This window comes from Microcaecilia unicolor, chromosome 1 (assembly GCF_901765095.1).
Source record: "Microcaecilia unicolor chromosome 1, aMicUni1.1, whole genome shotgun sequence".
NCBI lineage: Eukaryota > Metazoa > Chordata > Amphibia > Gymnophiona > Siphonopidae > Microcaecilia > Microcaecilia unicolor.
The window spans coordinates 572,843,415-572,869,464 of record NC_044031.1 but is presented as its reverse complement, the minus strand read 5'-3'; the positions used below and the strand labels follow the sequence as shown (position 1 = coordinate 572,869,464).

General features: G+C 43.6%; 1 protein-coding gene across 1 annotated transcript in view; it reads left to right on the top strand.

The window, feature by feature from the left end:
• The window catches only part of SAMD12 (sterile alpha motif domain containing 12), a 670,300-nt gene extending 644,830 nt beyond the window's left edge, over nucleotides 1-25,470 (top strand). The window contains exon 5 of the mRNA XM_030218342.1: nucleotides 23,345-25,470. Coding sequence (XP_030074202.1) covers nucleotides 23,345-23,367 — 23 coding nt within the window. The 3' untranslated portion in view covers nucleotides 23,368-25,470. The remainder of the gene's footprint in view (nucleotides 1-23,344) is intronic.
• The last annotated feature ends 580 nt before the right edge of the window (nucleotides 25,471-26,050 follow it).

Genomic DNA, 26,050 nt, shown 5'->3' with positions numbered 1-26,050 from the left:
AAGATTACAGCTTGTGTTATAAACTAATAGTATGGCTAAACAGAAGCCTTCTTTTTTAAGAAGATTCTATCTCTGCTTAGTGGATTGAGGTGACATTTGGAGTGTTGCAGGTGTAGCTTTGTCGTTGCAGTTTATCTTTGTAGAAGAACTTCTTTAAAAAGAAGTCTTTTAGGTGATTGTGGAAGATCAAATAATTGTTTATGTGTCTTATATCCTTGGGAAGCATGTTCCAGTTCTTTGTGCAGATAAATGGGAATCCCAATGCATAGATTAATTTGTATCTCAGGTTATGACATTTGGGGTAGTGGAGGGTGAGGTAGTTTCTCGTTTCTGGGCTTATGTTTCATAGAGATAGGTTAATGAGGTCAGTCATATATTTGGGGGCAAGGCCGTAGATTATCCTATAGATTATGGTGCATATCTTGAAGATTATGCATACCTTGATTGGAAGCCACTGTAGGTCTTGTAATAATGGGCATGCTGTCTCAAACCTCTTTTTGCCGTAGATCAGTCTAGCGGCGGTGTTTTGCGCCATTTGTAGTTTTTTTTATTTTGCTTATACTCTGTTGCATGTGATAGGACCAGTGTTTGGACCTCTTTTGGGAAGTAGCTTCTGATGCGTTTGAGCACATGGAACATTTTTGATGTGACGTTGGTCGCTTGTTTTTTGAGTGTCAGGTTGCGGTCCATTGTGATTCCGAGGACTTTCAGATTGTCATTGATCGGGTAGGTAATCCCTTTAATGTTGATACTGAGAAAGTTGTCCTTGCAGCAATTCGATGTCAATACCATAAATTGTGTTTTCTCTCTGTTTAGTATTAATTTGAAAGTGGTGGCCCATGATTCTAGAATGTTGACCCCTAGACTGATCTGTTCTCTGATTTCTTCCAGCCCCTTTTCAAATGGAATATATATTGACACATCATCAACATATATGAATGGGATGAAGCCACTTTTTGCTCACAATGTAGCTAGGACAGCACCACAATACTGAGTAGCAAAGGTGAGATTGAGGTTACCTATGGGACTCCACAGTCTGCTTTCCATGGAGAAGATAAAGTGTCACCCATCTTGACCTGGTACGATCTCAAGGTCAGAATTCCTTTGAACCAGTTAAGCACTTCACCTCCAATGCCAAACTTGTCCTCTAGTCTTAGTAGAATCTGGTTGTGGACCATGTCAAAAGCACTTGATAAGGTCGAACTGGAGGAGGAGAATTTTTCTGCCTCTGATGATTTCTTTCTTGAAAGTTGGCTAGAAGTATTGTGAGCACTGTTTCCGTGCTATACTGGCATCTGAAGCCTGATTTAGACAGGTGCAGGATGGAAAAGTTATTGAGGTAGTCCATTAACTGTTTGGCGATGATTCCCTCTATAACCTTGGTCAGAAGCAGTATAAAGGCCACTGGCCTGTAGTTAGAGATGTCACTCCTGCTGATTTTCTCATTTTTTTGAGATTGGTGTCAGCACTATTCTACCATTCTCTGTCAGAATAAACCTCTGGTAAGCATGTATGATATGTGAACTCAGCTTCTCTATGAAGTAGTCTGGTGTAGCTTTCATCAAGTAATTGAGGCAGCTGTCCAAGATGCAGAAGGCTGTGGAGAAATTTTTCAGTATGTGGTAGGATGGTTGGTGGAATGAAGTCCACTTTCTGTTCGTGACAATCCCCTCATATGAGCTTTCCAGCTCTTCTATAAATGTTTCCAGATTCCCATCATTCTGAGGGAGCCCCCTTCTTAGTTCTGAGATTTTCTTCTCAAAGTGTGTGGCTAAATCGTCAGCCTTTGGGGGAACTTGGTCATTGAGGATAGTGGACGGGTGTCTAATAGGCTGTTCAGTAGCCCATATAAAGTTTTGGGGTGTATTTGTGTTCTGATCATATTTAATCCTTGCAGAACTTGCATTTAGCATACCAAACACTCACCTTGTAAGATTTGGTGGATAGCTTCCAAGCTACCTTTTTGTCCTCTGTTTTATCCTTGGTCCAGGCTCGTTCTAGCTGTCTGCACTGGCTTTTCAGTTCTTTTAGTTCTACTGTAAACCAAGGGGCTAGTTTTTCTTCTTCACTAGAGCAATATCATCCAGAGTGGACCTGCATCTGTCATCCCATTCTGAGAGAAATACTGTGGTCTCGGTGGCTATTGACCCTAGGTTGGGGTAAATTCTATCCCAGAATTTTGCAGAATCAATCTTGCCGAGTGACTCATATGAGGACTGTGGTGCTCTTGTTTTTGGGGATTTTCTTAAGTGTGAGGTGAAGTCTGAGGTGGTCTGACCAAGGTATTTCTTCTATTTCTTCCCAGCTGTGATCTCCTATGGTGAAATCGCAGTCTGCTGAGAGTTTGTAAGCTAGCAGGTCCAGAGCATGCCCTTTTGTGTGGGTTTTGGTCACTGGGGAGGCATTGGAGTTCCCATGAGTGCAGAAATTCAACTCTCTAGTGTCTTCCACAGCCATGTCATCTAGGTGTAGGTTTTTGTGTCCTATGAGAAATATGTTTGAACAGGAAATACATGCATTCGAGATGAAGTCTGTGAAGTCCTGCTGGGACTCCCTCCACATTCCAAGTAGCCTGTAAAATATGATGCAGCACAATTGGCCCACTTAGCTTGAGGTCAGCTATTTCTAACTGTGGAGTTATAAGCTCAGACATACTTTCCATCCTGAGGAAGGATTTATAAATCACTGCTATCCCGCCACCTCTTTTTTTGCATCTGGTCCAGTGATTGATCTTATATCCTGGTGAGCAAAGTTCATTGATAATAGGGTCCTCACTGGAATGGAACCATGTTTCTGTAATGAATGCCAGACCAAGTCTCTCTTCTACTGTCCAGTCCCTGATAGTGTCTTGTTTTGTTGACGTTGGATCTTGCATTGACATAGCCAATGGAAATAGGTAAATAGTTTTCTGCGCCTGTGGTTTCAGTTGAGATTTTTATCAGTGGTCTTATGCTTTGGTCTTAGGGTGGATTCTTTTATTTCCCTTACGCCTCTGACTCACCTGTGGGTGGACACCACTGGTTGTGGCCGTTAGACTATTTCTGGCACATTTTGCAATGTACTCCGGTGGTACTCATCCACGGGTTCAAGTTGCATAGGATGGGGCTCGGTTGTTCGTTTGCTGATATTAGGGCTAATGTGCTGGTGGTGGTAAGGCACCATAACAGAGGTAGTAGTACCCATCTTCGCAATCCTTTGGTAGGTATGATTCTCTCTTGGAGTAGAAGAGTGAAGACATGACAATTGATGGAGTTGCTTGCTAGGGTATGTAAAATGGTGGCCTCACTTGAATGCAGCTGGATGATTTCATCTGTGCATTACCAAGAATTTGTGGCTCCTTCTGATTTCCCCTTCACTTGAACTGCTTTAGGCAGTGATCGCTGGCTCCCGGTGTGGTGCTGAGTTGCATCGGCACAGGTCTATAGTGAGCAGTCTCCTTTTGTGGTTGAGGGTGCTGGCTGCAGGGTATCTGGCTCAGATTGCTTAAATGAAGCAGCTGAAGTCAGTTGTCATACACGGAAAATGGTTCCTATGCAGGAGGTTGAAAGTTGGCCTTCTGTTCTCCAATTCAGCAGCATTCGACACATTACGCTTTGCTCGTTCAGCACCGTGGTTCCAATTGTGGACTTTGAACCTCTACATTGCAGCTTTGGGTTTCCTGTGTTTAGGAGTTCTTTCTGTGATCGGCTCCAAGGTTCTGTCTCCCAGCGGGTCCCTATTCAGGCTCAAACTTGTGTGACTCGCTGCTCGGACACATGTTGGGATGGGTTCACTGCTCAGGTGCATGCTCTGGTTCAGGTTTGCAAGACAGATTAGTTGTTTATCAGCAGCAATTGAAGTTCTCCAGGCTCCTGCATTCCCCAGCTATGGGAGAAGTCATCTCCCTGCTTCCATTTCTGAGGTTGCCGAGGTGTATCAGCCATGCTGTGCTGAGAATATGCCCCACAGGTGCCTGCACCGTGGATGTGGCTCTAGCACTCGGCCAATCCACTGAGACCAATCACTTCACTCTGGGGGTGTCCTTCCTGTGCTGCTCTATGGATGCAGCTCTGGCACCTTGCTTGGTTTGAAGGGGTCCTTCACGCGCCACAGGGGGAGCCAAATACTCCTATATCAAGCTGTCAAGGCCTCTCCCGGGTCACATCACATCAGGTGACTACAGAGGTCTGGTGGCAAAGAGCTGCCATTTTCCCTTCCTTCTGTCCAGACAGGTGTCCTCTGGGCTGGCTAAGCAGTTCTTACCCCAGCCTGCAAGCGAGAACTTCCTTTTTGGCCATTGTTGGTGGCAGAGGAGGGATTGGCCAGGGTAAGGAATCCAGAGCTTGGTGTGATGGTGCCCTCTTAGTCAGCGCCCACTGATCAATGTTTGAAAAATAAATTGTTTGAAAATAAATTTTAAAAAATTAAAATCCATTGTAACTCAAAATTGTCCTTGGTGTCAATTATTTATTTCAAACATATTTTATTTGTTTTAGGAAGACACAATCAATAGAAGACAATGAATACATTCTTCCAAATGTGGGGTTCAGTAATAATTTCTACCTAAACATAGATCAACACTAAGGGGGCATTTTACTAAGGTGCGTTAGCATTTTTAGCTCATGCTAAAAATCAGCTGGTGTTAAATGTTGAGACACCCATAGGAATATAATGGGCCTCTCAGCATTTAGTGCCAGCTGATTTTAGCACTAGCTAAAAATGGTAGCACACCTTAGTAAAAGACCCCTAACACCTCCAACATATGTCAAACACATGTAGAAAGAAATAAGAAAAGAAAAAGGAAGCAGGCTATACATAACCATCCAATTTCAGCTTCCCCCCTTCCAAGCCTAAGTTCATAAGCATCAACATAATGGAACACACGGCTGGTCAGTATCCTGTTTCTAGTAGTGGCAATTCAGGTCACAAGTACCTGGCAACATCCCAAAAGAGTAAAACAAGATTTTATACTGCTTAACCCAGGAATAAGCAGTAAATTTTTCCAAGTCTGTCTTAATAATAGTTTATGGACTCTCTTAGAAAATTGTCCAAACCTTTTTTAAACCCTGCTAAGCTAGCTACTTTTACCACATTCTCTGGAAATAAATCCCAGAGTTTAATTACACATTGAACACCCTGTTTACTAAGCTGCGCGTTAAACCCAACATGGCCCATTCACTTTGAATGATCTGTGTCGACTTTGCTGTGTGGCAGCCACTAGCGCAGCTTAGAAAACAGTGGTGTGAGTGAAGAAATAGTTTCTTTGATTTGTTTTAAATTTACTACTTAGTAACTTTATTGTGTGTCCCCTAGTCCTTGTAATTTTGGAAAGAGTAAACAAGTGATTCATGTCTAGCCGTTCCATTCCATTCAATATTTTAGAGACCTCTATGATAACTCCTTTCAGCCATCTATTCTCCATGATGAAAGCCCTAGCTTCCTTAGCTTTTCCTCATATGGAAGTCATCCCTTTATCATTTTTGTTGTCCTTCTCTGTTCCTTTTATAATTCTGTTATCTTTTTTGAGATGTGGTGACCAGAATTGCACAAGGTCAAGAGGGAGAAAAACAATACTTCCCTGAAAGACTGATAGTCAAACAAAAAGTGGAAGATTCCAAAAGAAAATTTCCCAAAAGACCTAAGGAACTTGAAATTTGAAAGCTTCTAATCCAAAAACTTCTTAAAAACAAGGTTTATTCTCCAATGTAGAAATGCAGGATGTGTTGACATATTTCTACATTGGAGAATAAACCTTGTTTTAAAGAAGTTTTTGGATGTGACAGTCATTACGAATCGCAAGTGCTGTCGATACAAAAATACCCTGCCGTCTGGGACCTTGAGGCAACTGAGCGAAACACTAGCCATCGTTGGCCCAGGGGCAACTAAAAAGTGAGAAGAATTTGCTTGGATTTTTATCCTGCAGATCATCAGTTTTCCACTAAGATAAGTGCTTTTCTACTTTTCTACTATCTATTAGTAATGGACACTGAATGCTGGAAGACTATAAGGATTGCATTATTTTGATACTTTGACAGAATTGATAAAAGAAATTAAAAATTTGTTGGAAGGTTTTTGCCAGTGATGAGGTAAAGATTGGTTTGATTACGGCAGCTCTACAAATCTTTTTGAGGCTTTTCCTTCCCTTTTTTACTATACTTTTGTTAAGATAATATATTTATGCTCCATATGTTGTTATTGTGCGGATTACTCTATGTTTGCATATCTTAGTGATGTTGTAACTGCACACCCAATTTTTTATTACCTAAGATCTTTATTAACCAAACGATCTTGCAGTTCAGAGATTTTTTTATCGTGTTTCCTTCTTAAGTTTGTTGATATTGCCTGTACCAGGACTCTGTGGACAGTCATAGCTACACCTCACACTACAAAGAGAAGGACGCCCTTACTGCAGCTAACATGAAGATATTCTGACCAGGCAGCCAACATTTTTTCAATAAAAAGCGGATTAGATAACAAATATCTATCAAAAGACCAGTGACAGGGAGCATTAATCCCACTTAGCTTCTTGACCTGCAAGCTGATAACTGCATGGTCAGAAATCTGAATATGGCCAATTTGGCTACAAACAACACTACTATCGGGAGCCTTAGCGACAACAAGCCAGAAATCAATTCTTGTATAAATTTATGTGCTGCAGAATAAAAAGAATAGTCACATTCAGATGAATGCATCTCCCTCCAGACATCCAATAAATCTAGATCTGTCGCATGAGTCAAAATTGTGTTAGTTGCTGTCAGCCTGAAGTTGTCATTCAAGCTATCCAATCTTCCAAGAGAGTGTTAAAATTCTGCCCCCTCCCAAACAGATAGGGTGAAGAAACCTGGGTAGTCTTTGTTAGGGGCAGATACGTTTTCCATGGTGAAGCTTTCTGCTGGGATTGGAATTTTCATGCTATTAATTGTTAATTTTTATAAAATAGCCATGCATTAATGGCAACATTAGCACATGACCATTAATGAAAAAAAATAGAAAATGGGGGGGGGGGGGGGGGGGTTACAGCTGCAGTAAAAATGGTCTTGGCGTATGGGAATGTCCTACTTAAGGGCACCCTAAGACCATTTGTTACTGCAGCTTAGTGAAAGGACCTCATAGATCTTTCTTCTTATCCTCTAGCAGACCTAAAGTTTTAATGTTAGATCATCTCTGCCAGTTTTCCATATCATCCTGCTTTTCTTTAGTTCCTCATTCATAGTCTCCAAATTAGACTGAAATATAGCCAGAGCATCAGTGTTTCATTTATGTAACTGTCATCCAGGTATTTCAATTCTGCTTTCAATCTGTCATCACATTTGAAACATCCAACTTCAGCAGCTTAATTTTCCCCACATTAATTCCAAAACCCCACTTTTGTAACCATTATAGTGTCCAACTGTTGTTCCTGTTACCCAGACAGAGATTTTTGCTGAGTCTGAAGCTATAGGGGCAAGGGAGGGGGAACCTGCATCTTTGGAGTACGAGAAAACTGTCTCAAAACAGTAGCATAAGCCTTCCATAACTGCATATACCCCCAGATTCTAAATATGGCACCCAAAATTGTACATGCAAATTTGCACGTGCAATTTAATTGAGTAACAAGCCGATAACTAGCAATATTCGGGCAGTAACAACCACTTATTGCAGTTAACTGGTTCTGATTAGGATTTGCACATATGTCTTCCTAAGCGCTATTCTATAAAAATACGCACACAAATCTTTTAGGGGCACTTTTACTAAGGCGCTTAGGCGCCTACGTGCATCCAACATGTGCCAAATTGGAACTACTGCCCGGCGACCGCATGCCCCGAGCGGTAATTCCATTTTTGACACACGTCCAAAACATGTGTTCGAAAATATTTTTGATTTTCTACTGCATGGTGCTTACCCAGTGGTAATCAGCACTTTACATGCGCTGGCCGCTTACCACCCAATTAGTGTGCGAGAACTTACCGCTAAGTTAATGGGTGGCGGTAAGGTCTCAGGCCAAAAATGGGCGTGTGCTGGTTTTAATTTTGCCGCACATCCATTTTCGGCCACAAAAAAAATGCCCTTTTTTCCATGCTTGCGAAAACATGACCGGCATACATCCAGCGCAAGCCACTTTTAGGCATGCCTTAGTGAAAGGGCCCTTCAGCGCGCAACTGAATAGGGGTCATGGCCAAGGGAGGAGCCTGTTCAGGTCAGGGGCATTTATTAAAGATGCGCATAATATTATAGAAGTCAGAGGATCTGTGCCTAACTTATACATGAGGATTTAACCAGGTTTCAGCTGGTGTAAATCCTCGTGCAAAATGTTGGGTGTGGATCTTGGTGCTACATACTGTAAAAAGTGTACACCCTTTCAATAGATTGTGCACTGTTTTGGAAGAGTGCAAACTTTTTATTTTGCATTTTAATCAGATTCCGTTCATAAACAGAAAAACAAATGGTAATGAAGCCAAATAGCCCACATCAAGGAGGGCAGGGGATGGAAAATTAAACAAAATTAAAGGAAGATGCTACTTTAGCATTAGCAATAATTTCCTGAATTAAGACAAAGAAACCTTTGACTTTAAGGGTTTCATTTTTGAAACAGAAAAACATTATTTGGACGTTTTGTTTGCCAAAATGTCCAAATCGCTATTTTCAAAACACATTTTTAAGAAGTTTCTTTATGCAGTTCATCTGCACTGTGTCCAAATCACAAGGGGGCATGTTGGGAATGGAATTTGGGCATTTCCAAAACTTGGTTATTAAAGTACTGTTAGCAAATCCCCTGAGCCTTATCCTCAATTGACTAAATGAAATCATCTTCATTATTTCATCATACTCCATATTTATTAGGGATAAGCACAGAAATAATTTTGGCTTGTTTTCAGGTCATTTTTGGACTTTATTTTCAATTTTTGTTTCTTTTTTTGGTTCATGCATTTGTGTTAATAAACATTTTTTAATGTATATTAAAATAGTTTGCATGCTGTTTCATAGGCTAACATGCATTAAATCAATTTTGCATGCACTAAATTTAAGGCATGCCAGATGTGACCGTCTCTGGGAAAAGGTGACTAAAGTCTCAGATACAAAATGTTGAGACTGGCCGATTTTTCATCTCATGGGTCTATAAGCAGTCTGAAAAAGTTACATGTTTGAAGTTCTATAACTTTTTTATTTTTTCACATAAAAGGGTGGGGTTTGGACTGCTGTATTATAACCTGTTTGCTCTTAACAGAATTCATTAAACCTCATTCTTTGTTTCTGGTGACTTTAGTCACTTTTTCCCAGAGATGGTCACAAATGTACACTAATGAATGCACATCACCTCTTACAGGTTTTGTTGTTCACAACAGTCCTGTTGGGAGTGTATTTAAATCTCTTGACAATGGATTTGATTTTAGCTTTATATTTGATTAGGTTGGGATGCAGCTTTAAAATTTTAGAATTTATGACTCTACTTCCCACAGGAGAAAGAGAATAGGGGAATCCAATTTATTGCATAACTTTGACAACTAAGGGCCACATTTAAGGATCCCTTCATGAGTTAATATATAGAATACTAGCACATATGCCCATAGTGTAACTAAACTCTGGAATTCATTGGCAAAGAATGTGGTAAAAGCAGTTAGCTTAGCGGGGTTTAAAAAAGGTTTGCATGGCTTCCTAAAGGAAAAGTCCATAGACCACTATTAAAATGGACTTGGGGAAATCCACTGCTTATTTCTAGGATAAGCAGCATAAAATGTATTGTACTGTTTTGGGATCTTGCCAGGTACTTGTGACCTGGTTTGATCACTGTTGGAAACAGGATGCTGGGCTTGATGGGCCTTCAGTCTGTCCCAGTATGGTAGTATTTATGTATTTATAGGGCACCTAAACACTATTCTGTAATGGTACACATAACTTGTGTAGCACACAAATGCAAGGGGAGGGGGAGTGTACACATGAGCGGGGCATAGTCAGGGCTCCCAGATACACATGTAACTTACAAAATACTGTAAGTTACGTGCATCCCTGCCACATTTAGGTACCCAGGGCTATTGCTGGTGCAACTGCAGCCATGTAAACATTAGGTGTGCTGATACAGGGTAGTGCTAGTATTCTATAATGGAACCTAGACACCTAGGTTCCGCTATAGAATAGGCTTCTACCACGTGGCTGCCCCCTAGTGGCCAGATTTAGGATTCATGATTGCAGGCTCTGGTGCATGACTCTCACTAACTAAAGATTGTCACTACAGTGGCTGGCTGAAAATGAACTGGGAGGGGAAACAAAATAGAGGTAAAACCCCCAAGTCACTTCACTGGCTTCCTATGCGTATGTGAGAAATGATATCCCAGTGACTGAAATGACAGGGAACTGGGGAAAGGAAGAAGCGATATGGATCACCTTAAAAAGAGAGGATAGAACATTGGTCCACGTGGGTGTTGTCTATAGACCCCCGACACAATTGGAAGAACTAGATAAAGATCTGATCGCTGATATTCAAAAGTTGGGGAAGAAAAGAGAGGTGCTGTTGTTGGGAGATTTTAATCTGCCGGATGTAGATTGGAAGGTTCCGTCTGCAAAATTGGAAAGAAGTAGAGAGATTGTGGATGCTTTCCAAAGTGCTCTGCTCAGACAAATGGTGAACGAACCCACGAGGGAGGGAGCCACGTTGGATCTGGTGCTCACGAATGGGGATACTGTGTCAAATGTCCGAGTGGCTGCGCACCTGGGAAACAGTGACCATCAAACGGTTTGTTTTGATGTAACGGCTCATGTGGACGGCGGCCACTCTAAACTCAAAGTCCTCGATTTCAAGCGAGCTGACTTTAACAAAATGGGAGAATACCTGAGGAAGGAGCTGATGGGCTGGGAGGACATACGAAAAGTGGAAGGACAGTGGTCCAGGCTAAAAGAAGTAATAAACAGGGCCACAGACCTTTATGTAAGGAGAGTAAATAAAAGCAAGAGAAAAAGGAAACCAATATGGTTCTCAAAGCAAGTGGCTGAGAAAATAAAGATTAAAGAGTTAGCATTCCAGAAATATAGAAAATCTCAAGAGGAGGAACACGGGGAGGAATACCGGATGAAACTGAAAGAAGCCAAGAGAGAGGTACGTCTGGCGAAGGCGCAAGCGGAAGAACAAATGGCTAGAAATGTAAGGAGGGGAGACAAAAACTTCTTCAGGTATATTAGTGAAAGGAGAAAGACTATAAAGGGAATTGTGAGACTAAAAGATACAATAAAACACTATGTAGAAAATGATGAAGAAAAAGCCAATTTGCTAAATAGATACTTTTGTTCTGTTTTCACTGAAGAAAACCCTGGGGAAGGACCGAGAGGGACTAGCAAAAGTACACCTGAGAATGAGGTGGATAGAGCGCCGTTCACAGAAGAGAGTGTGTATCAACAACTTGGAAAGCTGAAGGTGGACAAAGCCATGGGGCCGGATGGGATCCACCCCAGAATACTGAGGGAGCTCAGAGAGGTTCTGGCGGGTCCTCTTAAAGACTTGTTTAATAAATCCTTGGAGACGGGAGAGGTTCCGAGGGATTGGAGAACGGCGGAGGTGGTCCCTCTTCACAAAAGTGGGGATAGGGAAGAAGCTGGAAACTACAGGCCGGTAAGCCTCACTTCGGTTATTGGAAAAGTAATGGAAGCCATGCTGAAGGAAAGGATAGTGAATTTCCTGGAAGCCAATAAGTTGCAAGATCCGAGACAACATGGTTTCACCAAAGGGAAATCGTGCCAAACGAATCTCATTGAATTCTTTGACTGGGTGACGGGAGAATTAAATCAAGGACGTGCTATGGACGTCATCTACTTAGATTTCAGCAAGGCTTTCGACACGGTTCCCCACAGGAGGCTCTTAAATAAACTAGACGGCCTGAAGATAGGACCCGAAGTGGTGAACTGGATTAGGAACTGGTTGACGGACAGACGCCAGAGGGTGGTGGTGAATGGAGTTCGCTCGGAGGAGGGAAAGGTGAGTGGTGGAGTGCCTCAGGGATCGGTGCTGGGGCCGATTCTGTTCAATTTATTTGTGAGTGACATTGCCGAGGGGTTACAAGGTAAGGTTTGCCTTTTTGCGGATGACACCAAGATTTCAAACAGAGTGGACACCCCGGAGGGTGTGGAAAACATGAAAAAAGATCTGAAGAAGCTAGAAGAATGGTCTAACGTTTGGCAATTAAAATTCAATGCGAAGAAATGCAAAGTGATGCACTTGGGGAGTAGAAATCCAAGGGAGACATATGTGTTAGGCGGGGAGAGTCTGATAGGCACGGACGGGGAGAGGGATCTTGGGGTGATAGTATCTGAGGACCTGAAGGCGACGAAACAGTGCGACAAGGCGATGGCAGTAGCTAGAAGATTGCTAGGCTGTTTAGAGAGAGGAGTGACCAGCAGAAGAAAGGAGGTTTTAATGCCCCTGTATAAGACGTTGGTGAGGCCCCACCTGGAGTATTGTGTTCAGTTTTGGAGGCCGTATCTTGCGAAGGATGTTAAAAAAATGGAAGCGGTGCAAAGAAAAGCTACGAGGATGGTATGGGATTTACGTTCCAAGACGTATGAAGAGAGGCTTGCTGACCTGAACATGTACACCCTGGAGGAAAGGAGGAACAGGAGTGATATGATACAGACGTTCAAATATTTGAAAGGTATTAATCCGCAAACGAACCTTTTTCGGAGATGGGAAGGCGGTAGAACGAGAGGACATGAAATGAGATTGAAGGGGGGCAGACTCAGGAAAGATGTCAGGAAGTATTTTTTCACGGAGAGGGTGGTGGACGCTTGGAATGCCCTCCCGCGGGAGGTGGTGGAGATGAAAACGGTAACGGAGTTCAAACATGCGTGGGATATGCATAGAGGAATCCTGTGCAGAAGGAATGGATCCTCAGAAGCTTAGCTAAAATTGGGTGGCGGAGCAGTTGGGGGGAAGAGGGGTTGGTGGTTGGGAGGCGAGGATAGGGGAGGGCAGACTTATACGGTCTGTACCAGAGCCGGTGATGGGAGGCGGGACTGGTGGTTGGGAGGCGAGAAATACTGCTGGGCAGACTTATATGGTCTGTGCCCTGAAAAGGACAGGTACAAATTCAAGGTAAGGTATACACATATGAGTTTGTCATGGGCAGACTGGATGGACCATGCAGGTCTTTATCTGCCGTCATCTACTATGTTACTATGTTACTATGTTACTATGTTCCACATACAGTTCAAACTCCTTTTATTGACCTATAAGTGCATTCACTCTGCAGCTCCTCAGTACCTCTCCACTCTCATCTCTTCCTACATTCCTCCCCGGTAACTCTGTTCACTGGGTAAATCTCTCTTATCTGCACCCTTCTCCTCCACTGCTAACTACAGACTCCGTTCCTTTTATCTTGCTGCACCATATGCCTGGAATAGACTTTCTGAGCCGGTACGTCAAGCTCCATCTCTGACCGTCTTCAAATCTAAGCTAAAAGCCCACCTTTTTGATGCTGCTTTTAACTCCTAACCCTTGTTCACTTGTTCAGAACCCTTATTTTATCATCCTCACTTTAATATTCCCTTATCTCTTGTTTATCCTGTTTGTCTGTCCTAATTAGATTGTAAGCTCTGTCGAGCAGGGACTGTCTCTTCATGTTCAAGAGTAGAGCGCTGCGTACGTCTAGTAGCGCTATAGAAATGATAAATAGTAGTAGTAGTAATTGTGTCAATTTCCAGCCCTGGCTGTTGACTGAGGTGGAAGCACAAAAGCAGCAGGTTGAAATGGCCAGGTCAAATGTTATAAAACTGATTGGATCTCTTTTAACTCTGCTACTGACTGCTGGTGAAAGCGACCAGAAAAGAGAAGTTACGAAGTTTCATATCTATAAACCAGTGTAATGGTGGATCATGCTAACCAGGTACAGACAGCAAGTTCTAAAGACCTGCTGGAAATAAAGACCTAGGTGTAATGCTATGTTCTGTAGTACTGGTACCAGAGAGACAAAAGCAGCTGTCACACTCTCATATTTCATGAAGAAAAGAAACGGTATGGTTTCCAAAAGGTACGAGTTGCTGACAGGCATCTCGGCTTTCTGTTCTTTGAAACATGCTGAACCAACTCTGAACATTTCTAAATTGCTAGGCACTGTCAAATATGTTAGATCACAGTCACTTCATGTGTGCAGTGTAAAATTAATTAAAATGTGCAAAAATGCATTGTCTTTATTGTCAGCCTTAATTAGACCCTCATCCAGTGAGCTAATTTAATGATAATTAGGTGAGTGACAGGGAGAAAAAAAAGATAGCTAAAGAAGACATGAGTTTCTTTCCCAGAGCATCTTGCTCTCACCATAAGCCTACCGTTGCACTTCGTGTAATGTGATAACTGGTTTACAGTACACAGTGCGTTTTTTCTAGCAAAAAAGGTGCCGGTACTCAAATGCCAGGCCACCCTTCAGGGGTGGGGTGATCCCTGAGGGACCCTCCCCACAATAGCCAGGCCCCCTGCAACCAGTTACAGAATCTATGACAAGGCAGAATTGGTGTGTAGAGCCTGAGATCTTTCATTAAAACTTGGGGACCGTGGGTCAATTTTAGTAGACAATAGAAAAGGTGCCGGTACTCAGTACCCACTCAAAAAAAGCCCTGACACTACAGATCGAAATGTGGCTACTTCTGTTAGGGAAGAGGTGTGCTCTATGACTGGATAGTTGTTGGAAGTAGCAACTTATGATGTCAGAGGCACCAAACCTCACTAAACAACTTTTCTCTATATTTCACCACTTGACATCTCCTCCAAAAGATAGTTCTATTTCAGGGGGGATTCATCTGCACCGTCAGGTGAAACTCTTTCCCTTTATTTCTACTCCAAGATTCAAGGTCTCATTAAGTCCCTCCCTTCCCTCACCTACCCTGGAGTTCAATCCCCCTCATCTTCACCTTCAACCTCTTCACCACCAGGAGATCAGATCTCTTCTTCATTTGTTGGTTTCTCATTTTGTTCATCTTTTCCATTGCAGACCCTCCACACACTAACCAAAATAACCTCAGGCATGAACGCCACCACCTGTTCCCTTGATCCATTTCCCCTCTTCTTAGTTGCCTACCCCACAACTCCTCCTCTTGCCGAAACTCCTTTTTATCATAAATTCTAGTCTGTCCTCGGGGCAGGTGCTATTACTTTAGGAAATCACTATGGTCTACCCTGTTCTCAAGAAACCATCTTTAGACCTCTCTATTCCTGCACATTATTGCCCTCTCTCCAAGTTCTGTTTTATTTCTAAGGTTCTGAAAAAGATTGTTTTCTCCCAATTATCTCTGTTTGCTGACAAAGCACTATCCCCTCACCCAAGGCAATCTGGGTTTAGACCTCTTTATAGCATGGATACAGTTCTCACTGCAGTCCTGAATGAAATTTATTCCCATGTAGATAAACAACAGATTGTTCTTGGCATCTCAATCGATCTATCTGCAGCATTTGATCTGGTTAATCACACCCTTTTGCTATCCCATCCAAGGCCGCTGAGAGGGGGGGCAGGGGGCAAAATTCCCCAGGCCCGGGCCTCCAAGGGGGGGCCCGGCGCCGGGGTCTCTCTCCCTCTCCTGCTTCCAGGCCGCCGGCACCGCAGTCCCCAGTCTCCACCTGCCTACCCTCAGCTCCCTCGACAGCTCCCTTTTGTCTGCCACTGGGCCCCCTGCATTTAAAAAAAAAATCTCTAAATCGGCAGAGCAGCACCAGCAAGCAGCACCTCGTGTCTGTGTGAAAGCGGCAGATCGCCTCCCTATGGCTTTCCCTCACTGTATCCTTCCCTCGTCTGATGTAACTTCCTATTTCCATTTTACATAGAAGCAGGGCTTTTTTTGAAGGGGTACTTGGGGGTACTGAGTACCGGCACCTTTTTCATTGTCTGTTAAAATTGACCCATGGTCCCCAAGTTTAAATGAAAGAGATCAACCTCTACACAACAATTCTGCCTTGTCATAGAGTCTGTGACTGGTTGCAGGGGGCCTGGCTATTATGGGGTGGGTCCCTCAGTGATTACCCCACCCCTGAAGGGTGGCCAGGCATTTGAGTACCGGCACCTTTTTTGCTAGAAAAAACGCTCTGCATAGAAGGCTATTTACACATGCTGATATTCACCATATTTTCATTGCCAGGAGGAACGGTAGAGAGCAGGCCTAACAGATCGATGTGGATTCTCCATCTTACAAGGGGAATCCACACAAACAGATGCTGTCATTCACACTTGCACCCAGGTATGCATATCAGCCTGCTGTAAGGAGCAAGTATCAGTGCTGAAGTCCAGTCCCCCATAGATCATCCTGCAGCATCAATTCCCCTGGTCACCCCTGCCAGGCTTCTAACTCCCCATATGCCCCAAAATACATCCAATTCCTCCAAACTCACCACTGACCCTTGGTGGTAGTACAATTAGAATACTGCTAGAGATTGTGATGGCCATTTTGGAACCAGAGACAGAGGTATATAAAATAATGAGTGGAGTGGAACAGGTGGATGTGAAGCGTCTGTTCACGCTTTCCAAAAATACTAGGACTAGGGGGCATGCGATGAAACTACAGTGCAGTAAATTTAAAACAAATTGGAGAAAATGTTTCTTCACCCAACGCATAATTAAACTCTAGAATTCGTTGCCGGAGAGCGTGGTGAAGGCGGTTAGCTTGGCAGAGTTTTAAAAAGGGGTTAGACGGTTTCCTAAAAGACAAGTCCATAAACCGCTACTAAATGGACTTGGGAAAAATCCACAATTCCAGGAATAACATGTATAGAATGTTTGTACGTTTGGGAAGCTTGTCAGGTGCCCTTGGCCTGGATTGTTCGCTGTCGTGGACAGGATGCTGGGCTCGATGGACCCTTGGTCTTTTCCCAGTGTGGCATTACTTCTGTACTTAGAGACCTTCACAGCAGGAACAAATGGGCATTTGCTAGACAACAGGGATCTTGCTAGGGCAGGGGAAGGAGATCAGAGGTGGGAGATGAGAGGGTCTTCCAGGGGGGCTTGTGGAGTGGTTTATGGTTTCAATTATGCTTTCTTATTCAGTTCTTTGTTGCTAAGGGGTGTTCTTTCTGGGGGGGGGTGCACTAGGGGGTTTGGATATAGAACATGGTGCTACAGGATGTAGGGAGCTATAAGCATGCAATCCTGCACATATTTAACGAGAAGCTCTGTATTTGGCTGAGCCTCTTATAAAATACTGTGGGAATTCTCCGTGTCCTGGTCTGGATGTCTGAATTGCCCTGTTTATGTCTTTTCTAAAATAGGGCTCCATATGTCATCTGCAAATTTGACCACCTCCTGTCATTCCTATCTTCAGATCATTTATGAATATGTTAAACAACAGAGGTCCCAATACAGACCCTTAGGGCACTCCATTAGTGACTCTTTCCCATTCAATCCTAGTCTTAATCTCCTAAAATTTCTTTTTTTCCTGTCCTCTTAACACCCAAAACAGGCAGCCATTTTTGTTACCCATTCTCCATCAAATGTAGCTGTTGACAGGAGCAGTGAAACATTTCTTTTCATTGGAGGTTCGAACAAACCAATATCCATCCCTGTCCTCAAGCTCTTTAGTTGCTGATGTTATGTTGGGCAATTGCCCACCCTATTCAATTGCCTATGGCAATCATTATGTTTTTGCAGTGCTGTAGAGCATTACTTGTCAACCCAGTCCTCGGGGCACACCAAGCCAGTCGGGTTTTCAAGGTTTCTGCAATGAATATGCATGAAAGAGATCTGCATACCAAGGAAGCAATGCATGCAAATGTATAAGTACATACAGTGGGGGAAATAAGTATTTGATCCCTTGCTGATTTTGTAAGTTTGCCCACTGACAAAGACATGAGCAGCCCATAATTGAAGGGTAGGTTATTGGTAACAGTGAGAGATAGCACATCACAAATTAAATCCGGAAAATCACATTGTGGAAAGTATATGAATTTATTTGCATTCTGCAGAGGGAAATAAGTATTTGATCCCCCACCAACCAGTAAGAGATCTGGCCCCTACAGACCAGGTAGATGCTCCAAATCAACTCGTTACCTGCATGACAGACAGCTGTCGGCAATGGTCACCTGTATGAAAGACACCTGTCCACAGACTCAGTGAATCAGTCAGACTCTAACCTCTACAAAATGGCCAAGAGCAAGGAGCTGTCTAAGGATGTCAGGGACAAGATCATACACCTGCACAAGGCTGGAATGGGCTACAAAACCATCAGTAAGACGCTGGGCGAGAAGGAGACAACTGTTGGTGCCATAGTAAGAAAATGGAAGAAGTACAAAATGACTGTCAATCGACAAAGATCTGGGGCTCCACGCAAAATCTCACCTCGTGGGGTATCCTTGATCATGAGGAAGGTTAGAAATCAGCCTACAACTACAAGGGGGGAACTTGTCAATGATCTCAAGGCAGCTGGGACCACTGTCACCACGAAAACCATTGGTAACACATTACGACATAACGGATTGCAATCCTGCAGTGCCCGCAAGGTCCCCCTGCTCCGGAAGGCACATGTGACGGCCCGTCTGAAGTTTGCCAGTGAACACCTGGATGATGCCGAGAGTGATTGGGAGAAGGTGCTGTGGTCAGATGAGACAAAAATTGAGCTCTTTGGCATGAACTCAACTCGCCGTGTTTGGAGGAAGAGAAATGCTGCCTATGACCCAAAGAACACCGTCCCCACTGTCAAGCATGGAGGTGGAAATGTTATGTTTTGGGGGTGTTTCTCTGCTAAGGGCACAGGACTACTTCACCGCATCAATGGGAGAATGGATGGGGCCATGTACCATACAATTCTGAGTGACAACCTCCTTCCCTCCGCCAGGGCCTTAAAAATGGGTCGTGGCTGGGTCTTCCAGCACGACAATGACCCAAAACATACAGCCAAGGCAACAAAGGAGTGGCTCAGGAAGAAGCACATTAGGGTCATGGAGTGGCCTAGCCAGTCACCAGACCTTAATCCCATTGAAAACTTATGGAGGGAGCTGAAGCTGCGAGTTGCCAAGCGACAGCCCAGAACTCTTAATGATTTAGAGATGATCTGCAAAGAGGAGTGGACCAAAATTCCTCCTGACATGTGTGCAAACCTCATCATCAACTACAGAAGACGTCTGACCGCTGTGCTTGCCAACAAGGGTTTTGCCACCAAGTATTAGGTCTTGTTTGCCAGAGGGATTAAATACTTATTTCCCTCTGCAGAATGCAAATAAATTCATATACTTTCCACAATGTGATTTTCCGGATTTAATTTGTGATGTGCTATCTCTCACTGTTACCAATAACCTACCCTTCAATTATGGGCTGCTCATGTCTTTGTCAGTGGGCAAACTTACAAAATCAGCAAGGGATCAAATACTTATTTCCACCACTGTAAGTACATAAGTAGTGCCATACTGGGAAAGACCAAAGGTCCATCTAGCCCAGCATCCTGTCACCGACAGTGGCCAATCCAGGTCAAGGGCACCTGGCACGCTCCCCAAATGTAAAAACATTCCAGACAAGTTATACCTAAAAATGCGGAATTTTTCCAAGTCCATTTAATAGCGGTCTATGGACTTGTCCTTTAGGAATCTATCTAACCCCTTTTTAAACTCCGTCAAGCTAACCGCCCGTACCACGTTCTCCGGCAACGAATTCCAGAGTCTAATTACACGTTGGGTGAAGAAAACTTTTCTCCGATTCGTTTTAAATTTACCACACTGTAGCTTCAACTCATGCCCTCTAGTCCTAGTATTTTTGGATAGCGTGAACAGTCGCTTCACATCCACCCGATCCATTCCACTCATTATTTTATACACTTCTATCATATCTCCCCTCAGCCGTCTCTTCTCCAAGCTGAAAAGCCCTAGCCTTCTCAGCCTCTCTTCATAGGAAAGTCGTCCCATCCCCACTATCATTTTCGTCGCCCTTCGCTGTACCTTTTCCAATTCTACTATATCTTTTTTGAGATACGGAGACCAGTACTGAACACAATACTCCAGGTGCGGTCGCACCATGGAGCGATACAACGGCATTATAACATCCGCACACCTGGACTCCATACCCTTCCTAATAACACCCAACATTCTATTCGCTTTCCTAGCCGCAGCAGCACACTGAGCAGAAGGTTTCAGCGTATCATCGACGACGACACCCAGATCCCTTTCTTGATCCGTAACTCCTAACGCGGAACCTTGCAAGACGTAGCTATAATTCGGGTTCCTCTTACCCACATGCATCACTTTGCACTTGTCAACATTGAACTTCATCTGCCACTTGCACGCCCATTCTCCCAGTCTCGCAAGGTCCTCCTGTAATCGTTCACATTCCTCCTGCGACTTGACGACCCTGAATAATTTTGTGTCATCGGCGAATTTAATTACCTCACTAGTTATTCCCATCTCTAGGTCATTTATAAATACATTAAAAAGCAACGGACCCAGCACAGACCCCTGCGGGACCCCACTAACTACCCTCCTCCACTGAGAATACTGGCCACGCAATCCTACTCTCTGCTTCCTATCTTACAACCAGTTCTTAATCCATAATAATACCCTACCTCCGATTCCATGACTCTGCAATTTCTTCAGGAGTCTTTCGTGCGGCACTTTGTCAAACGCCTTCTGAAAATCCAGATATACAATATCAACCGGCTCCCCATTGTCCACATGTTTGCTTACCCCCCTCAAAAAAATGCATTAGATTGGTGAGGCAAGACTTCCCTTCACTAAATCCGTGCTGACTTTGTCTCATCAGTCCATGTTTTTGTATATGCTCTGCAATTTTATTCTTAATAATAGCCTCCACCATCTTGCCCGGCACCGACGTCAGACTCACCAGTCTATAATTTCCCGGATCTCCTCTGGAACCCTTCTTAAAAATCGGAGTAACATTGGCTACCCTCCAGTCTTCCGGTACTACACTCGATTTTAGGGACAGATTGCATATTTCTAACAGTAGCTCCGCAAGTTCATTTTTTAGTTCTATTAATACTCTGGGATGAATACCATCAGGTCCCGGTGATTTACTACTCTTCAGCTTGCTAAACTGACCCATTACATCCTCCAAGGTTACAGAGAATTTGTTTAGTTTCTCCGACTCCCCCGCTTCAAATATTCTTTCCGGCACCAGTGTCCCCCCCAAATCCTCCTCGGTGAAGACCGAAGCAAAGAATTCATTTAATTTCTCCGCTACGGCTTTGTCCTCCTTGATCGCCCCTTTAACACCATTTTCGTCCAGCGGCCCAACCGACTCTTTGGCCGGTTTCCTGCTTTTAATGTATCTAAAAAAATTTTTACTATGTATTTTTGCTTCCAACGCTAATTTCTTCTCAAAGTCCTTTTTTGCCCTCCTTATCTCCGCTTTGCATTTGGCTTGGCATTCCTTATGATCTATCCTGTTACTTTCAGTTGGTTCTCTTCTCCACTTTCTGAAGGATTGTTTTTTGGCTCTAATGATTTCCTTTATCTTACTGTTTAGCCACGCCGGCTGACGTTTAGTCTTTTTTCCCTTTTTTCTAATACGTGGAATATATTTGTCCTGAACCTCCAGGATGGTGTTTTTAAACAGCATCCACGCCTGATGCAAGTTTTTTACTCTGCGAGCTGCTCCTTTCAGTCTTTTTTTCACCATTTTTCTCATTTTGTCGTAATCACCTTTTCTATAGTTAAACACTAGTGTACTTGATTTCCTAGTTTCACTTCCTTCAATGCCAATATCAAAACCGATCATATTATGATCACTGTTATCAAGCGGCCCTCGTATCGTTACCCCCTGCACTAGATCATGAGCACCACTAAGGACTAAGTCTAGTATTTTTCCTTCTCTTGTCGGCTCCTGAACTAGCTGTTCCATGAAGCTGTCCTTGATTTCATCAAGAAATCTTATGTCCCTTGCGTGTACAGATGTTGCATTAACCCAGTCTATATGCGGGTAATTGAAATCCCCCATTATTATTGTGTTGCCCAGTTTGTTTGCGTCCCTGATTTCCTTTAACATTTCCGCATCCGTCTGTTTGTCCTGGCCAGGCGGACGGTAGTACACTCCTATCACTATCCTTTTCCCCTTTGCACATGGAATTTCAATCCACAGTGATTCCAAGGAGTGTTTTGTTTCCTGCAGAATTTTCAATCTATTTGATTCAAGGCTCTCGTTAATATACAATGCTACCCCTCCACCAATCCGATTCACCCTATCACTACGATATAATTTGTACCCCGGTATGACAGTGTCCCACTGGTTATCCTCCTTCCACCAGGTCTCAGAGATGCCTATTATATCTAATTTTTCATTTAGTGCAATATATTCCAACTCCCCCATCTTATTTCTTAGGCTCCTGGCATTCGCATATAGATACATTTCAAACTATGTTTGTTGTTCCTAAGTACATCATGCTTAGTACTTGACAGTATTAATTGGCAATCTTTTGTCTGATTTTTATTGTTATTTAAAGATACCCGATCTACTACAATCTCTTTTGCAACCTCACTATCAGGATACTCTATCTTCCCTGTTATGGTGATATCTTTGAAAGATACCTTATCCCGAACCATGCTCTTTTGAGCGACTGTCGGCCTTCCCCCCATTTCTAGTTTAAAAGCTGCTCTATCTCCTTCTTAAACGCCGATGCCAGCAGCCTGGTCCCACTCTGGTTAAGATGGAGCCCATCCTTTCGGAATAGGCTCCCCCTTCCCCAGAATGTTGCCCAGTTCCTAACAAATCTAAAGCCCTCCTCCCTGCACCATCGTCTCATCCATGCATTGAGACTCTGGAGCTCTGCCTGTCTCTTGGGCCCTGCGCGTGGCACAGGTAGCATTTCAGAAAATGCATATTCATTGTGGATATCCTGAAAACTCAACTGGCTGGCTATGTCCTAAGGACTGGGTTGAGAGCACAGTGGGACTGTGTTTGCTTAAAGGATATTGCTGCATTATTTCACTGTTATGCCATTTACAGGCCCTGTTCCCTCTAAGCTGAGCGGGAGTCCTCAATCTACAATCCTGCCAGTGGGGGGTGCTGGTTTAGTATCACCTTTTCAATAGTGAGGGACAGGCAAGTTCTGTAGGACTCCAGGGAACCTGCCTGTCCCTAGAGAGTGAAAGCGCAATATTGAAGCACCACCCCCCTACTGGTAGCAATGCAGTTGGAGGACACCCACTCAGCTTAGAGGGAACAGTGTCTACAGGTATTGCCCTTCTTCATCAAATCGGAAATAAACTTATTTCCGATCTGACGAAGAAGGGCAACCTTCGAAAGCTAATCAAGAAATGTATTAAATTATGTCCAATAAAAAAGGTATCATCTTATTTTCTTTTCCATGTTTTATTTTGTTTGATTTCTATTGATAACCTTAAGAGTGGACTAACACGGCTACCACACTCCTCTACTACAGGTATTGCAAAAGCGATAAAGGTGACCAGTGATTATTTTATTTTCTCTTGCAGCCTCCATGGAGATCTCTCCATAAACATGGCTGCCCAGAAGAGGCTGAAGGCCAGCATCCCTGTAGGATGTTACAATGAAAGAGACTCCAGTGCATCACAAGCAGCAGGATGTCCATGTGGAACTGAGATTAACAGCAGTCAATCCATTGAATCAAATATCTGGGTGCCGGAAAGTTCTGGTCTGCTGTGGAATTAAAAAAAAAAACTGAGGTGCATCATTTACAGTGCTTGTGTAAAGCCTTCAAAAAGCGCTTCTGGCTAGGAGGAGAGCCGCTTTGTGTTTTGATCACTGTGCATAACTTGGGTTACTGTGGCAGGAATGTACCAGTGCTTTCTAACAGATACCCTGCAATAACAATAGTGAATCATCTTTTTGTTTTTTTACATGGCATCTACAGTATCATTTCAGGTATGTGGATGGAACGATTCTTCTGAAAGGTTTCTGTCACCTGTAATCTGTGTAAACAAAAAATAATCCTGCTGTGCCCCTGCTGGATTTGTATGGGCGTGTCAAATTCTGCCATCTGTAGACTATTCAGCACTTTGTCTATGGTCTCAACATATTTGTGTGGAAATGCACATTGTGTACATAGATTTCTTTTTTAAATCATAGTAATTACTCCAGGATATAGCCTATTGCTGGTATATCACATTGATAGACTGTTATATCACGACTTATTGTGCGGTACAATAATATGTATAACTAAACCGGAATGTACAGAATTGTTTTAAGAATATACCATATGTCATTTGTGCATGATTCCCCTCATTCTATGTTGGGTGCCAAGTGCATGCCAGAGCTGCCAAGAGACCAAGCTGGTCCCGGGGCAAACAATCTTGAGGGGGGCTCCCTCCCCCCAGCAGGTCCCCCTTGAAGGCTCCAACCCTCATGGCCCCCCACCTGGCAGTAGTTTACTGCTCGCTTGGTCTGTCTCCTGTTCCTTTGTGCTGGGTTATCACATAACTCTTCTCTGCCAACCATGGGTCCTTCTTCCTGCTGTATCCCCTCCTGCCTGTGCGGAAATAGGAAGTACTTCACATAGGAGGCGGGACATGGCCGGCAGAGCAGCAATAACAGGATAACCCAGCACACAGGAGCAGGAGACCAATCCAGCATTCTCCCTGTGCCTGCAACCAGAAGCCTGAAGAATGCAGCTTTTTTATTGCTGAGGTCGGGCCCAGGGGTATCTTCCCCCCTCCCCCCGCCCCCTTCTCTCGGTGGCCCTGGTGCATGCATAATTTACGGAATATTAGCACTTGTGCGTGTGACTGTTACAGTCGCTTGTGTAAGTTGGGTGCTATGGGGTGTTCTGTAAGTTTGGCATGCAACTTGCTTAGCATGTAAATGCAAAGGGGGTGTGCACAGGGAGAGGTGCATGGGCATGACCAGCATCTATGCACAGAATTTACAGAACAATGCAAGTTACACACTAAAGGGTCCAAGCCTCTTGCAGCTATGCGCTGACCTAACCCTATATATTCAATGCCATGGCATGTGGGGCTCCTGGATTTGTCTGCTGACCCAGAAGCTAACCAAGCACTGGCTGATATTCAGATCGGCGCCCAGTACATAAAGTAAGGACAGCTGTTTTTGCAGTCTTAACTTTATGTACTCGCTTAGTCTGTTAGCAGAGTGAATATTGTCCTTCAAAGTTGCCGCTCCACCTTAACTCTGTCCCCAGCCTACCCCTATCCTAGCCAGTTAGGGGATGGCAGTGATTAGCAGTAATAATCAGTGGCACTACCCGATTGAGTGCCACTGAATATTGGTGGCTGACAATCAACCCAGCGCAATTCTAATAGATATACAGGCAGGAGTCTAACAATCTGTGATAAGAGACCTCATGCCAGGAACACTACCCGACAACTCACTTATCTCATCATCTGTTGGGGTGATTTGTCGGGCAGTGTTCCCAGCATGAATCGAGTCACTGCCAAGGTCTCTTATCACAGATTATTAGATGCCTGTCTGTACTGTATATCTATTAGAATTGTGCTGGATTGATTGTCATCTGTATGAATTGCCCCCGTAGAAAAGTATTGTTTATCAGGACAGATTAAGTTTTGATTAAAATTAAAATGAATCGGAGAAAATGTGTCTTCACTCAACGTATAATTAAACTCTGGAATTCGTTGCCAGAGAATGTGGTAAAAGCAGTTAGCTTAGCGGGGTTTTAAAAAGGTTTGGATGGCTTCCTAAAGGAAAAGTCTATAGACCGTTATTAAAATGGACTTGGGGAAGATCCACTGCTTATTTCTAGGATGAGCAGCATAAAATGTATTGTACTTTTTGGGGATCTTGCCAGGTACTTGTGACCTGGATTGGCCACTGTTGGAGAGAGGATGCTGGGCTTGATGGACCTTCAGTCTGTCCCAGTATGGCAATACATGTACCGAATATTGGCAGCCAGCTAGTTCAGTAGGGTTTAATCAGGCAGGAGCCTTTCCTACCCTATTAAACCCTTTTGAATATCTGTCCCTAAAGTGCTGCATTTAAGGGCATGCATTTATACACTTCCTATTGACATGGCATAAGCGAGGAGCATGCCTAAATATAGGTGCAGAGATTCCAACTTACACCGTTGTTCTGTAAAACAGAGTATGTGCGCCCAGATGCCATTAGAGAATTAGCACTTAGTGCGCTGCATCTAGTTGTCAGATTTGTGGCTCCCAGTTACAGAAGTGCCCCCAGCATCCTAAACATAG